The sequence below is a fragment of the Vombatus ursinus genome, unplaced genomic scaffold, assembly GCF_900497805.2.
Source record: "Vombatus ursinus unplaced genomic scaffold, bare-nosed wombat genome assembly UNPS02014863.1, whole genome shotgun sequence".
NCBI classification, from domain to species: domain Eukaryota; kingdom Metazoa; phylum Chordata; class Mammalia; order Diprotodontia; family Vombatidae; genus Vombatus; species Vombatus ursinus.
The window spans coordinates 10,726,570-10,751,041 of NW_020954641.1; the positions used below are offsets into that span (position 1 = coordinate 10,726,570).

At 39.6% G+C, this 24,472-nt stretch overlaps 1 protein-coding gene across 1 annotated transcript in view; it reads right to left on the reverse strand.

Moving 5' to 3' along the window:
• Positions 1-24,472, reverse strand: part of DOCK2 (dedicator of cytokinesis 2) — a 497,074-nt gene that overhangs the window by 433,166 nt on the left and 39,436 nt on the right. Inside the window, exons 6-13 of the mRNA XM_027841714.1 lie at positions 23,962-24,110; positions 20,030-20,165; positions 19,004-19,158; positions 12,987-13,068; positions 4,776-4,911; positions 3,289-3,364; positions 1,946-2,022; positions 154-279 (exon numbers count right to left, since the gene is read on the reverse strand). Of these exons, the coding sequence (XP_027697515.1) occupies positions 154-279; positions 1,946-2,022; positions 3,289-3,364; positions 4,776-4,911; positions 12,987-13,068; positions 19,004-19,158; positions 20,030-20,165; positions 23,962-24,110 (937 nt within the window). The remainder of the gene's footprint in view (positions 1-153; positions 280-1,945; positions 2,023-3,288; positions 3,365-4,775; positions 4,912-12,986; positions 13,069-19,003; positions 19,159-20,029; positions 20,166-23,961; positions 24,111-24,472) is intronic.

The window sequence follows — 24,472 nt, forward strand, 5'->3', positions numbered from 1 at the left end:
ATAGGGAAAATGCCCCTTGATTCATTAAATTTAAACTAACAATAGCAATATGGAAAGCAAAAGCAATTTCTAACAAAAAAAAAAGTAAAGAATCTGAGACTCCCTATTAAGCAAACAGTTTGAATCTCCTATTTCTCCCAGGTCAGCTCCTACCAGGCATGATGATTTCAGGAAAACCAAGCTTCCTGGCCACAACTGTTGTCCTGTCTACCAGGTGGGGATAGTCCTTCCGGATTTGAATGATGTCTCCAACCAGCATTTTCATTGTCACCCAGAGGCCTAAAGGAAAGTATCCTTTGTGAAAATCTTTTGTATTTAGGGTAAATTATTTTATTTTCTGAACTGAACCACTTCTTCCCTTTTTCCTTCAACCTCCCTTGCTGGAATTGGTCATTGGGAACAAACATCGAGCACATTGCCAATAGAAAAAAAAAATCCTCATTATCTAACTAATGTCAATTCCATTCATTGAAGAGATACTTATTAACTACTTACTGTGGGCTTAATAAAAGCATTGTCCTGGGCACTGGGAAAGATACAAAGTTTAGATAAGACATGATCCCTATGTTCATTAAGAGTAAACTTCAGTAGAGGATATGGCACATACCCAGAAAACTGAACAAAGAATACAAAATAATACATGTGATCAGTTCATAAGAGAAGAGAAAAACAGTGATAGTGGGGAGTAAAAGGCTAAAACATTGCTACTAACTGGGAAAGCTTTATGGAATAGGTATCATTTGACTTAGATAGAAATTCAACAGATGAAAAGGAAAAGGAAGGACATTCCTGGTATATGGAAGAGCATTGGCAAAGGCACAGAGATATATGGAATATAGGGAAATATATGGTGTATTTGGGAGATAGACCATATTTCAATTTGTATAAAACCTGGAGTATAAGACCTAGAGTAGAATAATATGATGTTGGGAAAAGGCTGAGACTGATGGAAAGATAGAAGATCTTGAATGTTGGGGCAGAGAAGTTTAAATTTCATTCCTGAGGCAAAAAAAAATTTTTTTTTAAAAGAAGAGTGACAAGGCCAGATACATCTTTTCAGAAGAAAAATTATGTTTGTAGCAATGAAGGAAGACATAAAGAGGGAAGAAAGGGGAGATTGAGAGACATGTAGAGAAGTGGTTATAATAGTCCAGGCAAGTGATATAGTAATTCAGAGCTTATCCTCAGGGCGCAGGAATAGAGGAGAGAGATGGGAAAATGTTGCAGAGGCAGAACTGGCAGGATTTGGTAACTAATAAGTTATGAAAGGCAAGGAAGAGAAGAAAGTTAAGATAATATCCAAGTTTCCAATATAGGAGCCTGGGAGTATAGTGGTATCAATAACAGAAACATTGTTAAGAGAAACTAGTCGAGGAGAAAAGATAATCTTGGCTTTAGAAATATTAAATTTGAGGGGCTTATCAGATATCCAGGCAAAGTGTTCCTATAAGCAAATGAAGATATAGGTCTGGAGCTTAGATGTCAGGGTGTGAGATATAGAAGAGGTACTTGAGGTTGTGGGAGAAAGACTGCCAGAAGAGTTAAAAAAAAAAAAGATGCTGGGCAAAATCTTGGGGAATATCCACTTTAAGAAATCAGGAAGAAGAAGATGAATCAGCAAAGAAAACAAAGGGACAGTTAGAGAAGGATAAAGAGAACCAGGAGTGTGGTTTCTATGATGCTGAGGAAGCAAAGAAAATCCAGGAGGGTGTGGTCAACAGTTTCAAAGGATGCAGAGAGATTTAGAAGGACAAGGACCGACGAAAGAAAAATTCACTGGATTTGGAAAGCAGGCTTTCTCTGGTGCCCTTGGAGAGAGCAGGTGAGATCTCCTCTCCTTCTCTCTGCAATCTGTCGAGAGAGCAAACTAAATTATTCAGGGTTCCTAATTTCAACTGGGGGCACTGAAGATTTCTAAGCAAATAAATAAATACCACTTACTTACCTTGACCTCCACTGTCTCCCTTGGAAGCCGTAACTTTACCCAAGAGACTGTGCAGAAAATCATTTTCAGCTGTTACCCTGGAGGAGGAAAGAGATGGATACACTCATGCTCACAGGGAAGCAGGCTAGTGGAGCTGAGGAACTCTGTGATGCCTCATTCCCTTTGTCAGATACTCTTTAGGAAGAAAAAAAAAAACAACCTTGGTCCATGATGGCAAGGTAAATTTAGCCATTCAGACCCAGCTCAGGGACACAACGCTGGGCTCCATTAGGAAATCGGTTTGTTTTCCTCTCCTCTGCAAAGCAACATGCCCCTAAGAGGCATGATCACAGATGTCATAACTTAAAGTCATTTTCTAAGGAAAGATTGACGAGCAGGAGCTCTCAGATTCTTAAAGGTTTGCAGCTTCCAAAGATTTCTCTTACTCTATCTTAAGTCCTAACAGGAAACATGGATGGTAGACCATAGATTGAGATCAAGAAGGGACCTTACAGAGCATCTAGTTCAATGCTCTCATATTTTATATATGAGGAAAATGAGACCCAGAGTGGTTAACTGACTTGCCCAACATCATAGAGGCAGTAAGAGGATTATTCTACGGTCATTCAGTTAAGCCTCTACCCTAATAAGAGTCACCAGGCTGACTACCACTGTCTGAGCACCTTTCTCCAAGGTTACTCCATGGTATAAGCAACATGGTACAATGACAAGAGCACTAACACCAGAATATGAGGATTTGGGTTCAAATCCCAATTCTGACAGTATCTCTGTGACCTTGGACAAGTCACTTCTTTCCTGGGCTTTGGTTTCCTCAATTGTAAAATGAAGGCGTTGCATGCTGAGTCGATCCTAGTACTCTTCCACTGTGTATTCCTCAAGCAGAAAAAGATGATTTGGTCTCCTTTTCAAATTTATGCCCACACAACACCAGAGTCATACTCAGTTTCCAATAGTTGGTCCCGGTATCATCATTAAACAAGCATCCTAAGAATCAAAGATTTTTAGAGTTTAGACCTCAGAGATTCTCTAGTCTAGTTTAATTCTTTGCTTTGATGTGTTAACATTAATTAGTTTCTGTTAACAGACATCAGAGGAAACTGAGACCCAGAGGCTAAATGGCTTGCTTGAAGTCATACAGATAGTCTATGTCAGAACTGAGACTAGAACGTCGGTCTAGTGACTCCAAGACCAGTACACATTCCACTATACCATGGTGCCTCACTGTCACGGACGGGCTGTGCTAAACTAGGAAACCTGCTGCCATGTAAGTGAGGTGAAGTAAGTTGGGTGGTAGTTTGATTTTTGTTAAGAGAGAAAAAAATAATAAACTTGAGTTCTCTTACGGGTGAAAGGGGATGAAATGCTGCTTCTCTTCATCACTTTCTGCTTTCCCCTTGATGATGTCTGTTATATCCATAACTAGAAAGGCAAGAAAAATATCACTGTTTAAGATTGTGCCAAGATGGAGGCAGTAAGAGAAAGACCATAGAACAAGCAGTCAGGACCAGTGTAATGAAGCAAGCCTCACTGAAGGACAAGGAAACTTAACAGGGTCAGGACAAAGTTGAGCATCGTAACTGAGCAGGTAAGTCTGAGTCAGCGCAAGTACAAGGAGAAAGAATCAGAATAATTAGTAGCTAGACAGACAGATAACCATAAGGGTAATTTCCAAGCATGTGCCCCAAGAGACCAGGATGCCTTTTTGAATGTTAGATCCTAAAGAACACTTGATTCTTGGTGGTTTTCTGAGAACCAGGAATTCTGCAAAAGCAGAGAAAAACAAACAGGAGGCATCAGTAATAAAGAAGACATAAATTATGAAGACAAAGCTCTGTCCTAACAAGACAGCTTTTATATACTTCGTGGTCAGGAACTGGCTAATGCTTTATTATGCACATTGCTTGTGGTCCCACAGGTAGAAACAAATAGAAGTACCTGCCTAGAGAGTAGAGCCAAGAGCCAAAGTGGAAAGGGAGCAGGGGAAGAAAAAGCTTTGAACATGTTGCTGCAGACTTTTCAGGAGGACAAGAAACTCATTCCTGAAAGTGGAACAATATGATCTCAGGGGCTGACTACTCAGAAGTAAGTAAGTTAAGGAAGGGAACATAAAATGTTGGAATGGCAAGCATCTTATGAATGACCCAGTCACCCAGCTCCCTCATTTTTTTTTCAGATGAGGAAACAATTGTTTAAAGGATTTCTGAACTTCCCCAAGGTCATACGGGGAGCTGATGGCAGAGCCAAGGTCAGAGTTCAGGTCCCTCAAATCTTTCCATAATCCAGTCTTCTAATCAAGGTCAGATCACTAAAGAATCAGACAGTTTTACCACTGTTGGCTCAAACAAAGCCTGGGAAATTATGTAAAGTTCATCCTATTATCTGGAAGTATCTCTTTTTCCAGATATTCCAACAAGCCAGGCTAATCTTCTTAACACCCATTTTCATCATGACTTTAGCTGTGATGAGATTTTTTCTTTGATCTCTTATCTAGGACATTATTTTTAATGATTTGTTCCTCACAATTACATACTGCCAGAATCATCTCTCCTCCCCTTAAGCCCCAGAGAGGAGCAGATAACTATTCAGACTTCAGTTTACCCTCATCCCTCAATTTCTAGACATCTGCATCCAATTATTCATCATAAAATGGGACTAGGTCACCAGTTACTTTGATTTAGTCATCAGAAATCTAGGAATTAAAGCATTCCTAGCAGAAACAGAGGAAAGAATATATTAAATTCTGCCACATAAAATGAACATCAAGAGAAAAGCAACAGTTTACTAACAGAACCAAGTAGATTAAACATTCTAGATATATGTACACAGTTACCTGCCACCCCAAATGGCCGTCTTAATCCCTGAGTACATTTCTTTAAATTAGTATCCTTGAGATCCATTCTGCCAACTCTGACAGTTTGACAAATCAAATAAATTTTATCCCTGTTGAGGTCTTTGTTCCCAAGATCCTGTAAGGCAGGAAATGAACAGTTACAATACAGTCATTTTTATGTCTCATTATTTCAAAAAAAAAAAAAGCTAACAGGTTACATATCATGTATCTAATAGGAAATCCCCAAAGAATTAAAAGAAAGAAAGAACCAAAGAAAGAAGTGATGATAATTTCCTGTTCAGGTATAGTTCTTTATGGGCATTACCCCATTAGTGTGACACAAAGCAGTGGGTACAGGTTATCATCCCCATTCTATAGATTAAAAAGCTGAGGCTTGGAAAGAAGACTGAGTAACAGAGCCCAGATACTCAATATCAATTCTTTTGACTCAGACAGGAAGTAGAAGAGATCACGTCGGACTTGGGATATAGAGATCCCTGATATACATACGCTAGGGGCTGAGAGATCACAAACTGAATTCTTTGTGAGTCATGTATCAGTTTCACTATTGCTCAGCACCCCCTGTGGGAATAACAGGAAGGAAGGGAGGAAAGAAAATACAGAAAATCTCTGGGGGCCACTTTTCTAGGCTGACCAACTTTCTCACAAATCTAAAATTTCCACAGTTCTCAGAGCCCTGCTCCACTTTTGACAAACACCATAATTCTGAGATAATTCAGTTATGACATCTACAGTAGATTGTAAGATCCATATGGGTGGCCAGCTCATAATTATTCTTTCAGTCTCCATGCCTTGCACATACCTGGCACCGAAATGCGTGTTCCATAGTGCAGCAGCCTCCTACCTTTTCTTTTATCATGCACCCATCAATTAAAAAAATTTAAGCTTATTCTCCTAATGTGCAAATATTATTTTTAAATTATATAGAAGTACTACTGTGTGCTAATAATTGTATATTTTTAAACTAACATGACAAAATACAAATTTTTAAAAAGGATACAGTAAAGATGAAATAACACTTGCTCCTGCAGTCAACATGGGCCTATTCAGGTTTATTGATTAGGCAATGGGCATTGTCAGATCTGAGCTTTAGAAAACTCACTTTAGCAGCAATGTGGAGCACGGATTAGAAAGGGGAGAAACTTAAAGCAGAAAGACTAATTAGGAGGTTATTGCAATAGTCCAGAAAAGAGGTGATCAGGGTTAGAGGTAGTAGCCACATGAGTGGAGAGGAGACAGAAGTAAGAGATGTGGAAGAAAAGTGACAATGGCAATTGATCAGATATGTGGGATATCAGTGAGTGAGGAATCGAAGATGACCGTGAGATTGTGAGCCTGAGTGCCAAGCAGAGTGGTGGAGCCATTAAGATCAGTAGAGAAGTCTGGAAAAGGACTGGGTTTGGGGGCAAAGATAATGTGATGACATCTGCACTGGACATCGCAACACATCTATGCCTGCTTATCCTATGCAACCTGACTCTCCCACCCAGAATGAAAAATGGAGAAGCTGGGCTCCTGGCGTGCACAATCCACCCTATTCTGCATGCAGAATCCAACCAAGGGGCACAGCCACAAGGTGATCTGGGGCTCAAGCAGTAAGTATACTGAGGGGGAGGGGACTTTTTTTAGTGGTACCTGAAGCTGCTAGTGGGGATGCCCAGGTATAAATCAGGTCATAACTGCTATAAGGGGGACTAATACCTGCTTACAACAGATGGAAATTAGGAGCTTGCACAGCAGATGAAAAGAGTAGAATGGGAAACAAGGATGGGTATGGTTGTGTTGAAGATAAACCCCATAGATTTGCTATCTCAGGGAGGAGAAGGATGTGATCCGTCTTCCTTTGTTCTATACTGCAAAAAACCCACTTCTTGGTATCAGGCCATGACCCCATCAAGGGGCCTCAGCCCCAACTTTACCAGACCACTAGCATAGCAGAGTTTTGGACCTGGAGTCATGAAGACCAGGGTTCAAATCACATCTGACACTTACTAACTACATGACCATAGACAAGTGCAGGGGTGGGGAACCAGCAGCCTTGAGTCCTCATGTGGCCCCTCTAGGTCCTCCCACATGTGGCCCTCTAGGTCCTCAAGTGTGGCCCTTGGATTGAATCCAAACTTCACTTCTGTATGAACCTGAGGACCTAGAGGGCCACATGTGGCCTTGAGGCTGCAGGTTTCCCACCCCTGGGCAAGTCCCTTAGAATCTTTGAGCCTTAGCTTCCTCATCCATAAAATGGATATCACAATACCTAGAGAATCTACATCATCAGGTTGTTAGGAAAGCCTCAAAAATATATGGGAAATGTGTTTTATGTGCCATATAAATTGTCCACTATTATTTTTAGTAGAATGTAAGTTTCTGGAGAGCAAGGACTGTCTTTTTGTTTTTGTGTTTGTATCCCTAGAACCTAGCGCAGTGCCTTGCACATAGTAGATATTTAATAAATCCTTATTGCTACTAGTGTATTTTGTTTGGATTCCTTTTTTGATATCATCACATCCTACTTTTTTTCATATTTACCTGTATGTATGTTGTATTCTCCAGCATAACTTCTTGAAGGGTAAAGACTAGGTCATTTTTTTTTCATTTTTGTATCCCTAATACTGAGCACAGCAAACTGAATGTTTGTTTGTTTGTTTGTTTTCATAAAGACCTATTATTTCGTAGGTATAGGGTACTCTCAATGAGGAAACTCTCTGCACCAGTACAGATTTGGAACTATTCAGCAATTCAGAGTCTCAGAGAATTTTCTGGGGGCACTGAGAGGTTAATTGATTTGTCCTCAGTATCACACAGTCACTGTATCTGAGGTAAAATTTGAATCTGGATCTTCCTGACTTTGAAGCTGATGCTCTATCCTTGTCTACAACCAAGCAGCACTGTTATTGCCAAGGAAGGGCCTGACACTTGATGACTTCCCTGACCATAGCTGCCTCTCCTCCATATACTCCTCACTTGGATTGTCTGCCCTGACCCCTTAAAATCTACGTTCCTTGAGAGCAGGCACAGGCTTGATTTTGCATTTGTAGTCCCAGTTCCTTGCACAGTGCTGGACATATAGAAAGGATTTAATGAATGCTTTTTGTTCATTTCATTAGATTCTATCTAGTACACAACTGGGCTGCCTCTCCCTTTGCACACAGTAGCTGCTGCTTAATGAAAGACGGCAAATGGGGGAAAAATTTGTCAAAGGAATAGCAAGTTGTACATAATAGATCTGCAGTTTTATGTACAGTCATCTATTTTATTATACTATGTTATGGAAATGCTTGTTTTATTCAATAAACTAAATATTATATAATTTTTTAAAAATTCTAGTTAGATTTAATTGAACTGAAAAGTAGAACTGACTTGAATTGAACTGAATAGGATTGAAACAAATGTCAGAATCAGGAAACAAATCTGAGAACGACTATTTTAGCCTTCATTTTAGAAAAAGTATCTTTATATGTGGCAATTCACATGCCAGGTATACCTGTGCCAGGCACAGGAGAAGAGAATCAAGTGCCAGATCATTTCAAAGAAAAAGGATGAAAATAGCAACTACTCCCAATCCGTTTATAACAGCAAGTACATGTTGTGGACATTCTGGAAACACACAGTGGAGCCCATGGCATGGTCAAGTTTCGCCACCCTGGGGCTTATATTTGTGTAACCATTGCAGGCGGTGGTAAACATCTGCTGTTTACCTCTTAGACCTTATTACCCCAAACAGGGACAAAGGCAGCCTCCAGTGGCTAAGCAAACCTCAGCACTACGAGTCCATCCTAAATGTCATTAAACTGACCCACAAACAATCCCTTCCCCGATCTGCTCTCCAGGTGATTGGGTCATGTGCTTCAGACTGAACAAGGAGAATGGGGAACACTGAAGAAACCCAAATTTACTCGCTCTATGCATAAGAACAGAGTGAAAAGGAAAACCACTGTAACATGTAGTTTAAAGCAAATTGCCCTCAAGTTTAAATAAATCCCCTGAGCTTTTAAACTAAATATGTCAACTCACTCTGGCAGGCCTTCTGGCAAGCCAGTAAGAACTGAGAGAATTGCAATCCCAGAAGCTACTCTTGGGAGATTTCCCTTGAATTGTCACTGGTATTCACCTCTTCTTCCCCATTCCCACCACTATCCTCTTTGCAGCTGTCTAGATTACCAAAGTACTATTCCACATGGCCTCCCTGGCTGGAGTCTCTTCCCCTCTAATGCATCCAGCCTATCGCTGCCAAATCAATTTTCTTAAAATTCATCTTTCACCATTTTATTTCCCTATTCAAAAGACCATCAATAGTTCCTTGTTTCATACCACATGAAATCAAAATTCCACTGCTTGACATTCAAGGTTCTCCATAATCTGGTCCAATTCTATTAATCCCATTTTATTTATTATTACTCCTCAATACATGCCTTCTCTCTTCACAACTATGCCTTCAATGGTCTACACAAGTGTGCCATTTTCACTCCCAACTCCCTGTCTTTACAAATGGCATTTTGCCAGCCTGGAATATTTTTCTTTTTCCACTCCTTTCCATCCTTCAAGGTCCAGTTCAAGTCTTACCACCTCTATGAAACCTTCTTCCTTCTACTCAAAAAAGGTATAGTTTATGGCCATATAATTTATCATCTAGTTATAAAGTCATAAAATCACATTGAAGACCATGCCTATATATATAAGGAGTCCCAAAAATCTTCGTGTAGTTTTAAGTTGTAATAACTTCAGAAGTATACACACTTACAAAAAAAGTAAATTTACCAAAAAATTTAAAGTTTAATTATTTAAATGTTTAAAATAATTATATGTTTCTAATTAAAATTTACCACTACTATTTGTGCTGTATATAATTCTACTCAATTTTGAAACTTTTTAAAAACTTTCATCAACTACAGCTGCTCAGTGATGGAAAGAATTGCAGTTACAATCATATTCTAAAGATCATCCAGAGAACAAGGTTTTAATATATGTGACAGTTTTGACATAACATGACTAGAAAAGTCTAATGGAGATAGATCAGGTGATCAAGGTAGCCAAGTAAGAGGCTCTTCTCAACTGATCCACTGACCTGAGAAAATATCTTTCAGAAACTCTCATAGGCAATGCATAATGATGAGGTGCCCCATCTTGTTAAAATTAACATTTAAAAATTATTCTTCAAAATTCATAAAACTAAATAAGTTCAAAAGAAATTCAAATAATTATACTTTCCAATAATGTGTTTTGTAAGTTTGGAATATTTAAACTTAATTTAAACTTAAATATTTAAAATTTGCACTAAAATTGCATCTTCCAGGCTATTTAACATTAGTAGGCATAAGACAGTGATAGGGACAGGGACAGAACCTGTGATTTCATTGATAAAGAGAGATTCCAGATGAGGGAACTCCCTCTATAAATAAGGGCCATGAAGACCCGTCCCTCTTCACACTGTGGGAGGACATTACTCCATGCCCCTCAGTGGAAGTTCCTTATAGAAAAGGCAGAACAGAGGAAGATTAGTGTCTGTCCATTGAAAAGGTCAGAACTTGAGAATCGGAGGGGAAAAGAATCTGTGACTCTGTCCAAAAGATGACATCTAGCCTAAGACATAGTGGTAAAGTCTCAACATAACTACCAGGTAAACATGACTGAACAGTGTGCATAGAAGATAGGGCACTGGTCCTGGGAGCAGGAAAACTCTGTTTTCTGTCTCACAGAATCACGAGCTCAGTGACACTGTTTACTTCTATGTGCCTGTTTCCTCATTTGTAAAATGTAGCCTCTAAGGGCCCTTCCAGCTCTGAATCTGTGATCCCAAAATCCTAGGTATTGCCTCATCACTAGCAAGAGGTGTTCACACTCAGGACTAGGAAAATCACACCCTTAGGACTGCACTCCTCCCCAAACTGAAGGTTCCAAAAACTTCACAAGATCTCTCAACCTAGTGAAGTGCCAAACAAGGTTCTTAAGTTCATTTAGTCTAGGAAATAGACACAATGGAATATGTAAGATCCTGGGGGAATTGGATCATTTTTGCATCAATGGGAATTGACATTGATTTACTGATGTCCTCTCCTTCTTGTTTACATTCAGAAGACGAATCACAAGTTGAATCTCCGCAAAATGAACATCTGATTGATTCCCATGTCCTTCTCTCACATACCAAACATCTGTCTCCTGGTTTAATCAGGAGAGCCCACGGGACTTTAATATTTATCAAGAAAATAAATATCCTGCCCACTCCAAATAATAATAGATAAACAGAATCTGGGCCCATCCATACATGCCAAGAAAACTTTGTCTAAGTAATTAGGAGCTATGACACTATGTTGTTTCCTACAACCCATTTTTCAGGGACGCACAAACAAAATAAATCACCACCATTCTAGCCTAATTGCAACATAACAGAAAACATTACACTTAATAGGACATAGCTGGAGAATTATTGTAAAGCAAAACTGGTTAATCTAGCATAGCGGTCATTCCTGGCTCAAACCTTTCTCCTTAGCAAAATACATACTACCACCCTCCTGGCTACTCCTCTCTCTGATTCTCTTGTTCATATTTGCAACACTGCTGTCAGTCTGTTCATAATGAGGCAAGCAGATTTTCCAACCCAATGGTTCCTACCGAAGGCACCACCAAATTTATAGCATGTCTAGTCACATTCCCAGGATGTTATAAGGAAAAGGCAAAAGTATTGGTAGGAAGTCATAGGCAATTCCACTCAATTTAATTCAATGAGGAAATTTTAAGTGTCTATTGTTCTAGGTGCTGGGGATACAAAGACAAAACAGAAAATAATTCCTGTCCCCAAGAAGCTTACATTTTATTGGCCTTAATGCCTTGCTTCCATTTCTTCTTTTTGGAAAGAAAAGATTAGTCTCACCTTCTGGAATCTGTCATCAGGGGCAATAATCGAATTTAAACAGCTTTTAGGTCCTGAAATTTCTTAGTTTTCCTAAAGTAAGAGAGTTTTTCATCTCTATACATTTTGAAATTCAGAAAATGCTGGACAGCATGATGGACAAGTTTGTCAACTCATCCCCTCAACACTTACTTAATGCTAAAATGTAGTATGAATATTGGTAGCCTAATTCTCACACCCCTTTCTCCACTGCTAGTGCCTTTGCTCCAGACTATCTCTAGCCTACCCTGTACATATCTTGCATGTCCATAGATTTTACATGTTGTCTCTTCCATTAGAATATGAACTACCTGAAGGCAGGGACAGTGTTTTTGCCTGTCTCTGTATCCTCAGCACTTAGTACATTACCTGGCACATAGCCAGTGCTTTTTGACTTGACTTCTGCCTTCTATTATAAGAGGCAAATTTTAAAAACAATATCTTATTAGGCATTTAGTCACAAATTTCTTCAGTTCATATTCAGCCCAATCTCCCTATACCTAAACAATGAAAACTGATCTTCAGAATGATGACCAAGAGGTAGTGCAAGACCACCAGTCATGAAAAGTCTGATGATGCTCAATCTACTTCATTTGTCAAGGCAGGAGAGCCAGACCAGTGCATATTAGAACCTTTTTTTCAACAAGGATTACAACAAAAAGTCATCTTTGGTCAATTCTGACTTTGCCATTAAATCTAATTAACTAAAACAATCTATTCCCCAAGCATTCCAGGTCTCTCTCTGCAATTTTTTTTAAGCTGTTCTTTTATCTTTCGTTGGTCACATGTCCTTTTGGGGTAACTATATGATTATTTATTGGAATACGAGACAGTGTATATGGTTGTGCACGCTCGTGTGTGTGCGTGCGTGTGTGTGTGTGTGTGTATACTGTTTCCCCTATTTGGCTGTAAGGAGGGATATTGTCTTCTTTTTTAAAAAAAATATTTATTTTATTTTTAATTTATGGAATAAAATGAGCATTTCCATAACAATATAATAAAAAGACTGTATATGAAACTGCAAATCTATTATGTACAGCTTGCTATTCCTTTAAAATACATAATAAAGTTATCATGTACATTTCTTTTTTTTTCTTCCCTCTTCCCTTCCCCCTCACCCCATTAATAGTTACCCACAGCATCCAGGACAGGTCTCTGACCACAGGAGGCATCCATACAGACCGACTAACAAAGTCTTACCTCTTCCTTCTGTGCTCAACCACATTCCCAATTTCATCTGCACCACGGGGTGGGGCAGGGGGGGCATGGGTACTGTTACTTAGGGGTGCCAAGAGGGAAACACTCACCGTGAAGACTACCTTCAGGTTGTTCAGCATTTCAATTTCCTTTGGGAAGCCTTTACTTCCCCATCGCACCAAGTAGTTCTCACTGGAAAACAAAAGTAGCTCTGAATTTCCTGATCAAGCTGTTTAAATCTGCCTTCTGAGAACACTTCGTGGGTTCTCACCGCCACTCATTTTGACACCTAATCATGTACCATCTTACATTGTTCTCTGCTTCATACAGATTGTTCTTGATCCTCCAGTAAGGTTTGTCGGCTCTTGAAGGGCAGAGTCCATATCTTATACATGGCAGCTTGCACAGTGCTGGGCACAGAAAATAACACTTTCTATGTGACTCTGGGCAGATTAACTTCAGCTCTTCCTTAATCTCCTCAAGTGTAAAATGATGAGGTTATATGTGATGGCCTCTGAGGCTGCTAGTTCTACATCTATTATCCTATGGTACTATGACTTGAATTTAAAGAAATAAAGCACACAACTGCCATGCAACCACCACCTCTTGCTGATGAGAGGCAGGATGGTGAAGAGGGCAGAGCACTGGATTTGGAGTCAGAGGGTCTGGCCCTGAGTTTAAATCACCCTTAGCCGTGGACTACCTCTATAACCCTAGGTAAGCCATTTAAACTCTGAGTTACTCTTGCTTCAGCTGCCTTCTCACCCACTATGCGGATCCCTCCGCCACTATGGCACCATCCTCCCAATGGTGAGTTTCTCATAAAGCCTCCATTTTGAGGCTGTGCCCAGAGCTGTCATGTTCAGTCCTTCACTCTTCTAGCTCTTCCGATTCTCTGAACTTTACCATGGACCTGCAAAAACACTTTCTCATCTTCCCTCCCCCACCCTATCCTATGCTTTTCAGTTACCTTTTATGTGTTTTTTCTCCCATTAAAATGTAAACTCCTTGAGGGCAGGAACTCTTCTTTTTGTATTCTTCCCCTTCTGACTTCCCTGGCTAACTGTAAGTAAAGCCCATCTTCTGCAAGAAGCCCTTCCATTCTCCATTAATGCTAGTGCTTTCTCTCTGAAATTATCTCCCATTTATCCTCTATATATCTTATTGTATATAGCTGTTTGTATGTATTCTCCCCCATTAGGCTGTGAGCTCCTTGACAGCAGGGACTATTCTTTTTCCGTTTCATTTTTTTCCTTTCTTTGTAACCACAGCACTTATTATATAGTACCTAGCACATAGAAAGCACTTGAGAAATATTTGCTGACTTGACATGTTGATAGTCAGCTTCTACTTAGTGCTTCTCTTTTCCTAGTATCTTTTCCCTTACCCTCCAACTACCCTAGAAATGAAAACACCACCATCTACCAAAACAGATTCATTAAAATAGAACTTGGGATAGCAATGATTGCACAGACTCCGACTTGACCAACACTGAGAAATCCAATCAAGTCCAAATAAAATGTTCCTGAGTTTTTTGGGGTTTTTTGCAGGCTTTAAGACAGGTCTGCTGCTAAAGTGACTGAAATCTTCAGCAAACCAAGCAGGCAGTTGATACAAAATGTCTTTGTTCTACTTGATTCCCCTTGCCTGCGAGCCTGGGATTATACTTTTTTTTAGAATCTTTCACCGGATGAAGCAAGCCTGTTGGTGCCTGAGCCAGCCACGTCCAAATAGTAAACACTGGCAATTTTCTTCAGGAGAAAATACTGTCATAAATAAGAAAAGCAATTTAAAAGCTCAGGTTGGTCTCATCTATTCACAGACAAGAAAACTTAATCTGGTGATCAGAAAGCAGCTGCAGCTACAGAGTAGAAGCTAGGACAAGGCTTCCGCAAAACATTCCATCCCCATGGGGGATGTGTCAGGACCAATTCAACTCTTCCCCTGATGTCTGGTGACCTTCTACTGAACAGACAGGTGCTCTGAGTAAGTTTTGGCAGTCCATGTCTCTCAATCATACAGCATCACTGGAAAAACATCTGAATTTTTTAAAAGTAGACTTTCGGCAGGGAAGCAGCTTGAGATTCTTTCAATCGCTGCACACTTTCTCCATTACAGTTTGGCCTACTTTCTTTCTCTGATTTAAATCTAGAACCAATTCATTTCCCATCAATGGTGTCTGTCCCAGATGGTCATCCTAGGCTTAGCTATTTATACGATGGGTAGTGTTGGGCCTGGAGTCTAGAAGACTTGAGTTCAAATCCAGACTCAAGCTCTTACTATGTGTGTTACCCTGGACAAGTTACTTAACCTCTTTCTGCCTCAGTTTCCTCATCTGTAAAATGGGGATAACAATAGCACCTATTTCCCAAGGTTATAAGGGTCAAATGGGATAATATTTGTAAAATGCTTAGCACAGTGCTTGGCATATAGGTGTTTAATAAATGCTCATTTCCTTCCTTCTAACTGAATGGCATAGACAATTGATATTGATATTTTTCAATCATTTAGTTTTACCTGCATGGATTGTTAGAGCAATCTCATAATAAACAATATAATAAGGAAATGGACACAGAAGGATATTGCATTCTTGGCACCTTTCAGTCAACTGTGTGATAATTTAAAAAATATGGATTGCTGAAAAAGATAATTTGCTAAAGCCCACCTATTCCTTTCTCATATTTTATCAAGATCATCTTCAATACATGTGTAGAAACATTTTCATGAAAATAGCAAAGTTGGCATATGGTTAAGCAATTATTGATGCCTTTGCAATTGTCTTTTGGAGGTAGTATTGTCATCAGTGATTTTTCCCCCATTCTTTCAATATCATTCCATACCTGAAATATTTTGCAAAATGTTCTTTGATGCTATCAAAATTTTGTCACTTCCAGTACAATTTTCTAGTCTAGCCTAGATTCTTTTCTTGATTTTATCTTTTTAAATGTCATTTCACTTCCTTTTATAGAATAGATGGGGATAAAATGGCTCAAATGTAATGGTTCTACTTCATTAATCATGGAAATAAATTGTTACAGAAATGCTAATAAATCTGTTCTATTTTCCTTCTATTTGTTGTTCTCCTGCCAATTTCATGTATGAATGTTTTTGAAAGGAAGGGACTTAGCTAGTTTAAAGTGATTTTATCTAGTCTTGTTTTCCTCTCTACTGCTTTTCACTGTTTCATGTGATAACGTTTGTGTTATTCAGTCATACTCTTCCATAATATGCTACAAATTAGTTTGCTTTTTCAAACAATGTTCTTCTCTGTTAACATGTCTCTCTGCTTAACAAGAAGATCAAGTGCTTTTTAGCTAAGAAAGTTGCAGGTTCTTATGGCCTGCTTGTTTTGGCAGCTGCTTTATCCTGGTAAAACTTTTGCAGCAAGGTATGAAAATCAAGATCACCATCTTCACCTTTAACATTTCCCATTCTTAGGACATTAATAGCTTGCTGGTCAAAAATCAGGTCGAAGCTGTTGCAATTGGTTACTCATTAGTATCCTTTCTTCTCACTTGACATTAACTTTGATCTTTACTCAAAGTAGTAAATGGTCTCCCTGTACAAATTTTGTTGATTCTGATACAACTCTTTTTTTTCCCCCTAGATCCAGAATAGGGAAGACCTCAGTTCAAATCCTGACTCACAGACTTATTAGTTGTATGACTTCCAGGCAAGGCACTGAACCTATCCGAGCCAGAGTTTCTTCATCTGTAAAATGGGGATAGTACCTACTCCAGAGAGTCATTGTGAGGATGAAATAAGATAATGGATAAAGTGCTATATAAATATGAGATATTGTTATTATTGTTGATATTAAGATACACTCAATTCCATTTTTCCTGATGTTATTATATGTTTACCATGTTGGCCCAATGCCTTCCAAATCTCTTCTTGAAGAAAGTATTCAAATTATATAAGACTTTCGAGTAGTCTACAAGTCTTCATTTTCTTTTATTTCTTAAATATGAGCCATGTTTTCCAACATAATTTTCATCATCCTCCCCTTAACTCACCTTTGCATTGAAATTACTGAATATCAAAGCATATGTGGACTTGAATGGAAGGAATTTGTCAATTTTTGTATAAAATGTCTTCACCTCAGGCTACAATGATCTTTAGTTATCTTCATCATGCATTATTTCCTTGCTTGCTGGTGATGAGTTTTGTAAGTTTTGTAAGATGAGATAACCAAATGACTCATAAAGTATTGCTCCCAATTGTCTTTGAGCACGTGATAAAGGCAAATCTGCAACTCTTTTGTTTCCCTTTCCAATGAGAACCTGAGAGCCCTCCTCCCATTTAGCTACAAATCCTGGTATCTTCCAATTTAGTTTATTATGAAATAGTAATGCTGATAAGATTTAGTTCTTCAATCATGTAATTTGTTGTTCATTGAACAAAGATCATCTGGTCATCAATTTTAAAGTCTGAAGAGATCTTAGAGGACACTGAAACAAACATGTTCATTTTACAAATGGGGAAAATGAGGCATAGAGAGATACATTTAGAACACCAACAGCTAAGTTAATATTCATAGATAGTCTAAAACTCCATCATTTTTAGAGTTCCTATTAGCTTAGCATCTCAAAACCACTTTTTTTTTCCCACTCCATTATACTAACTATGGAAGGAAAAAGGGTCTGCATAGGACTAAAAGTCATTTTTTATTTTGTTCCATGAGTTGCCACTGTCAAAGGATTCATCACCTAGTGACCAATTCTCCATATTTAACTGGTTTGGTACTTAGATAATATACTAATTTGGGATGATACTCAAAATCTTTTCAGCATGGTAAAATCTAGTAGGTTTTATAATATAATGGCATAACCTTTGAGTATCCAGGGTCATCTCCATGTCATCATGAGACATGGCTCCTAATTAAGTTGTGATTATATTAACATTTATCGGACACAGAGGAGGATGAAGGGACTATTAAACATATTTGAGAGAAAAAATGTCATATTATAGTAATCTATAGCCTAATAGTTCTTAGTTTCTCTGTTCACATTCAACAGGAGGAAACAAATTTATCATTGGCCCTTTCCAAACATGAGGACTTGGTCTGCCAAGTCCCGCCACCATCTTCTTCACATTCCTTTAGAAAATTTTATTTTTCTATTTCTTAAACCAAGAGTCCATGAGAAGGCTTGCAGAAGCTGCACTTGTTTCACCCCAAAGATGACAGGTCAATCCCAGCTAAGCTTTAAATGATCCACATCCTCCAGAAGAGTGATTTTGGTCCCCTCAAGTTTTTTTTTTTAATTAGAACATATCATGCTGACAACCCAGGCATGATCAGACAAGTGGAGAAGATGCCTTTAAGAAAAGGTTAGACAACCAAGTTCATATTGATGTGTAAAGTATTTGTCTGTCCTCTTTTCCCCATACTTTCACCCTTCTCTCCCCACTTGCTCACCTTTCCCCAGAGAGGGCAGTATGTCTTTGGCATAGACAGAGGCATCACTCAAGCATGCCCTGTCAAGCACATCATACCAGGCGGCACATCAAACTGATCCATTGCCCCAGTGCATGGTGCTCAGCTTGGGTGATCAATCATGCACATGGGATCGTGGAACCACCACCCCTGTCAGTGCAGCCAGGAGATATTCTGACAATGCTCAGGAGGTAGGGCTATGCTCACCTCATCATTTTTAGGGCTCTTTATCACAGAATACCTTGAGCTTGGCTGACAGGAAATTGTGAGTCTTTACTGCATGCAAGAATGCTTCTGAGAGTATCATAGGAAAGACGGTAAGCAGTCATTTTTTGCCATCCCTGAGGGTAAGGCAAGATGGAATATAGGCACACTACACTTCAAGGGATGTGGACTGGACATAAAAGATAACAGATCGCTATCTAGAGAGGACCTCAGAGGCCCTCTTGTCCAAGTTTGATGAAGAAACTAAGGTACATAGAGGTCAAGTAACTTGCCCAGGGTCACACAGGTAACAAGCGTCAGAGGCAGAATTTGAACCCAGGCCTTCTGATTCCCATGTAAGTGAAATTTCCCACTATACCATACTGCCTCCCGTTGAAACCTCCATCTCACCTGACCCTACAACACAGGGCCTTTTTTGTTTTTATTTTTTTTTATTGAGACAGTATCTTCTCAAGATCCGCTCACCTTATGACCATTTGCTTGTTGGGATCATAGAGCGACATGAAGAGTTCAGCATCCTCTCCAATTCGGCATACAAAGTTCCTTACAAAGACATAGAGGCTGTGCGTGGGGGAGGAGGAGATCCGGGAATACATACCATAATCTGGCTGATCCTTCGACTGCCCAACACAGAGGAAAGAAGAGAAAAGGATAAGAAAAAGTTAGCGTTCTACCACTTAATGACAAGACAAGAAATACAGTGAAATGGGTAGAAGTCTATGAGGGAAGTCACAGTGTCCCCACTAAAAGGCTGTGAAGCCTTTAAGTAAGTCATCTCAACTCCAGGGCCTTCATTTTCCCCATTTATAAAATGGGGCTAATAGTACCAACACAGTATTTTTAAATGGTTGCTAAAATAAGATAAAATAACAGAACAAACCTATATGACCTTAGCCATGTTTCTTACTCTCTCAAGGCATCAGTTTCCTCAAATGTAAAATGAGGGAGCTGGACCCCATGAACTTGAAGGTCCCTTCCATCTCTAAATCTAAGATCGTCCATGAAAGTCTTTTAAAAAAATACTAAAAAAAAAAGTATGATATTATTATCCATCATATTTTTGGTGGGGGTTAGGCAATGGGGTTAAGTGACTTGCCCAGGGTCACACAGCTAGTAAGTGTTACGTGTCTGAGGCTGGATTTGAACTCAGGTCCTCCTGAATCCAGGGCCAGTGCTCTATTCACTGTGCCACCTAGCTGCCCCCATTATCCATCATATTAATAAAGTACAGGTAACACCCTCCATAACTGAAAACCTGATCTGTTCTCTAGGCTTAGGAGAGCTGAGTTCTGATTTGGGTTCTATTCCAAACTTAATGTATGAACTTGGGAAATTCACTTTCTTCTCTTGATCTGTTTCCTCCTCACTCAAGTGAAGGGTGGGTGGTACTGGACGTCTCTCAGGTCCATCCCTGCTTTCATATACTATGGTACTAAGATGAAGGTTGCTATTCCTCCCTTTGAAACCTGGGCTTGCTTAGAGAACACAGACCATTTCTTCTTTGATGCGCTCAGTGATTTTATCTGTGGCTTCCTCATGGGCGTGGAACAGGCTGATGACGCTGGTTTTATCAGGATCCAAGATATTTCCATCTTCGTCTCTGACAATCAGATCTAGCTCAAGGATCCTGTCAAGAAAAGATTGGCTGTGAAATTTGGCAAAAGGACCCCAGGTCACTTAAACTGTCTGTTTTATCCAGGTATATGACAAATGAAGAGACCTTCAGCAGGTGTAGAATCACGTAGAATACCCTATCAAAACTGTCAGGAAGCTAGTTGTAACACACGACTCTCACTTGACCTGATTATTCAACTACCTCTCTGTGGAACTCTTTTATATTTTCACTTTTTTTTATTCAATTACAGAAAGCATTATTCTGATCATTCTCGTTTTAATTATACTCACTGCACCTGCTTCTGGAAAGGTAACTAAGCCATGCAGAATGAAATCAAATATTTTATATAAAGTGTTTTGTACATGTGTGGTGGTCTAGTGGATAGAGGGCCAGGCCTGGAGTCTCAGGAAGAGCTGAGTTCAAAACTGGCCTCAGACACTTATAGTTATGTGACCATTGGCAAGTCCCTTAGCCTCTGCTTGCCTCAGTTTCCTCAAGCATAAAATAGGGATAATAGCACCTACCTTGCAGGATAGTTGTGAGAATCAAAGACATAATATTTTAAAGCATTCAGCACAGTGCCTGGTATCTAGTTGGCACTACATAAAAGCTGACTTATATTATTATTTGAGGCAGCTACGTAGGGCAGTGAATAGCATGCTATACCCGAAGGCAGGAAATCATTAGTTTAAATTTAGATTCAGGCACTTAGTAGCTGTGTGACCCTGTGCAAGTCACTTAAGTCAGCATCAACTTCCTCATCTGAAAAATGAACATAATAGTAGCATCTACTTCCCATAGTTGGCAGGTTGTTTAGATAAAATGAGGTAATGTTTGTAAAATATTTTGCAAACTTTAAAGCACTATATAAATGATACATGTTATAAATAAATACTAAAATAATAGCTTAAATAATATAAATAAGTTAAATTAAATTTAAATTTTAGATTAAATAATTTAAAATAATTAAATAATAATATGTAAAAGAGACTATGACCAAAGTACGAAACAAAATTTCCTAGTGAATGATAAGGAAGCATTTTTATATTCTGGCAGCAAGAAGCATGTGTTAACACTTGAAAGGAGAGTATCTAAAACAGATATATAATTATTGTAATGTAGGGAGCTGTCTTGTTCTTATTCTTGAAAATTTATCCTGGAAACCCAGGCTTCACTTCTTATTAATCAAGTCTCAACTACCAGAATAAAGCATGTTCCTAAGCTAAATAATCTCAGGTTTGAGAGAAAGAAACATAAGGTTGACTCATACCTAGAATATTAAAAAAAGAAGAAGAAAAAAAAACCCTTCTGTAATTCTATCACTAACTAACTTTGTGATTTTAGGCAACTCTCTTCTATGGAAATGAGGAGACCACCCTTACATTCTATGATTCTGATTCCTACCTAGATTCAGGGCATTCTTCTCTCAGAGACAGCAATTTGGCGAGAACTACAGGGTCTAGGACCCAGACCTAGGTTAAAATCTCAGTTCTGTTACTTGTTATTCATGTGACTATTTAACCTCCTTGGGTGTAAGTTTCTTCATCTATAAAATGAGGCGGATGAACTATGACGCTGAAGGTCCCTTCTGGTTCAAAAGCTTCAGTGCTCTAAATTATTACCTAGGGCCCACTGATGGCAAGTACATGTAAAACAGGCATTTAATAAATGCTTACTATGTTTGTTGAGTTTTATCTTCATTGCACTATTTCTTTCATGGGACACTTTTTTTTTTTTTGAGACTAGGTTTTCCTATCTTGCTCAGGACTGAACTACAGTGGCCACTCATACACAGATTTAGTATAAATAAATTATTAGCTTTAGTCATACGGCAGCTTAGAACTTGCAAACTCAAGGAATCCACCAGCCTTAGCCTCCCTTTGTATGCTGGTACCACCATAGCCAGAAAACAACAAGGCATTAACCCAGAGCCAAAGTTAGCATCTATGCTTTTATGTGAATCCCTAGACAATTCTGTCATATAATGCAATGGAAAGAATGGTGGGTTTGAATTCAGAGGACCTGGATTCAAATCCCCCCCGGGCCACTTACATGACATTAGACAAATTGTTTCATTTCTCTGGACCTCAATTTCCACATGCATAAAGTGAGAGGGTCAGACTACTACTATTACTGTTTTGTTCCCAACCACCCTCCCCCCAAGACATTCATCTTGCTCATTGAAGGCAGGGTTTATTTTAATTTTTATCTTTGTATCTCCAGTAACTAGCACAGTGCCTGGTTTAGAATAAATGTTTGTTCCATTGAATTGAACTAAATTTAAATGAATTAACTAGAAGTCCTTCCATCTCTAAACCTGTGACTGTCTTGTGGTCTGGGCTCTAAGGCTACGGCCAGTGAGCTGCAGGGAACACTTCCCATCTTGTAACTCCCATAGCTACAAAACCAAGGATCCCAAGAAAACCATTCTAGGTCTACAAGACCCAGTACATCTTCAGCTGGAGAAGACAGTATACCGCAAGTGGTGAGGAGCTTTTCTCAGCCCTTTGATTCAGGCTGTAAAGAAGTTGCTGAGGCCACTTTTCTCTCACTTCCCTAAAAGAAACTGGATGAAAATAAAAGTACAACAAGGTTGGGCCCCAAAGGAGATGTTCTGAGGGCCCCCCCTTTCTCAAAAGGAATACCAAACACCCTCTGCCAGGCAGCTGGACTCTAGACCTTCCTATTAAGTGAGCTGGACACAATCCAAGCACTCGCTATGAAGCAATACTTAAAAGTTGTCAAAGCCCCTATTGTGAAATAGTGTGCCAACGAAATTCCCCAGACTTACTGAGCCATGCAATACCCCACTGAGACTCTGCCCAGCCCCTGAAACTCTTTCTACCTGTTTCTCTAACCACTCAGACAGGTCAGACTGTCACTCAACCATCAACAGAGCTCACAGCAGGCAAAGGTAGAAACACTCCCCAACCCGACCTCCCACCCACGTCAGGGCCCGTAGGGGGCTCACAGCAAAGAACACTTAGGCCCGAAGTTTCCCTGACTGGAGAAAATGGTGTTACTTTTCTTTTTGAGACAAGGTAGTTTTTATTCCAACTCACTTTGCTTTCCCTTCCTACTATGAGTGTATTTTTTTTCATGTGCCTGTGCTATTTCCCAGCATGGAGAGTCAGTGCATAGCAGGTGATGGGCTAATTCTGTAGAGGCCAGGGGCATGAATCGGTAAGCCGAGATTCTGAGCAGGGAGCAGGGGTACATCAAAATACTGAAAGAAACTACTTCTTGGATGAAGATGAATCCAAATGACTATGCTCACCAGTCATTTGGAAGGAGGTTAAATGTATTCCCCAAATATCTCAGCCCAGTTAAAACTGCAACACAAGGATTCTCTCTGCCTCCATATGCCCACAGATCCAGGGAGTGATTGTGAAGCACCAGGAGCATTGCTGGGGACAAGAGCCATCAAGTAGAAAGTGGCAAACTCCCACCTAAAAATAAAACCTGTTCCTCAGGTGGTAGAGGAAGGAGTGAGGAAGAAAAAGAGAGAGGTTAAGAGAAAGAGAAGGAGAGAGGAAGGGGGGGGAGACAGAGGCAGAAAGACAGAAATAAGAAAGGGAGAGAGAGAAGTAGAGAGAGAGGTAAATGGAAAGGGGAAGAGAGGGGGAAACAGAGGAAGGAGTTTGGGAGAAGAAAGAGGGGAAGAGGGTCAAGAGGAAGAAAGGGGGTAGAGGGAGAGAGAAACAGAGACAGACCATGATGGGGGAAAGCAGAGAGAGGAAGGTGGGGGGGCAGAGAAAGAAGGGGATTAGAGAGAGAGAGAATGTTTAAAAAAGAAAAAAGAACACACCTGTTGCCATAATCAATTTTTGAAGTGACTTTCTGCTTAAGTTCCTTCAGCTCATCTTTCGGCAGAGTCCCGGACAAAAGCTGAGACCTCCATTCCATCAGGTCATACATCATGTTCTGCACTTGGAGAAACCGCTCTTTTTTGCTGGCCTGGGAAACAAGAAAGGACAATATCTGTTACCTACATTTCATCAACAAATAAGGTTGCAAACTGTTCCCCCTCTCCCCCCAATCTCTGGGGAGAACACGAACCCTAGGTTAAATGAATACATGTTTAGGGCTCAACTACCATGTTCCCAGCTCTGCTTCTGCCTCAACTACCTTCTGGAACTCCCTCTGCTTCCTTGCTTCCCTTCTCCCATTGGTGAGTCTTTTCTGGGGCTTCCATTTTGGAGAGAGGCCCAGGCCAACTATTCTCCATTCCTATTCTGGATTTGCCCCTGACTTTCCAGACTTCCACACCATACTCCTAGGTACTTTCCCCTTTCAACTCCCTCTTATGTGTTATCTTC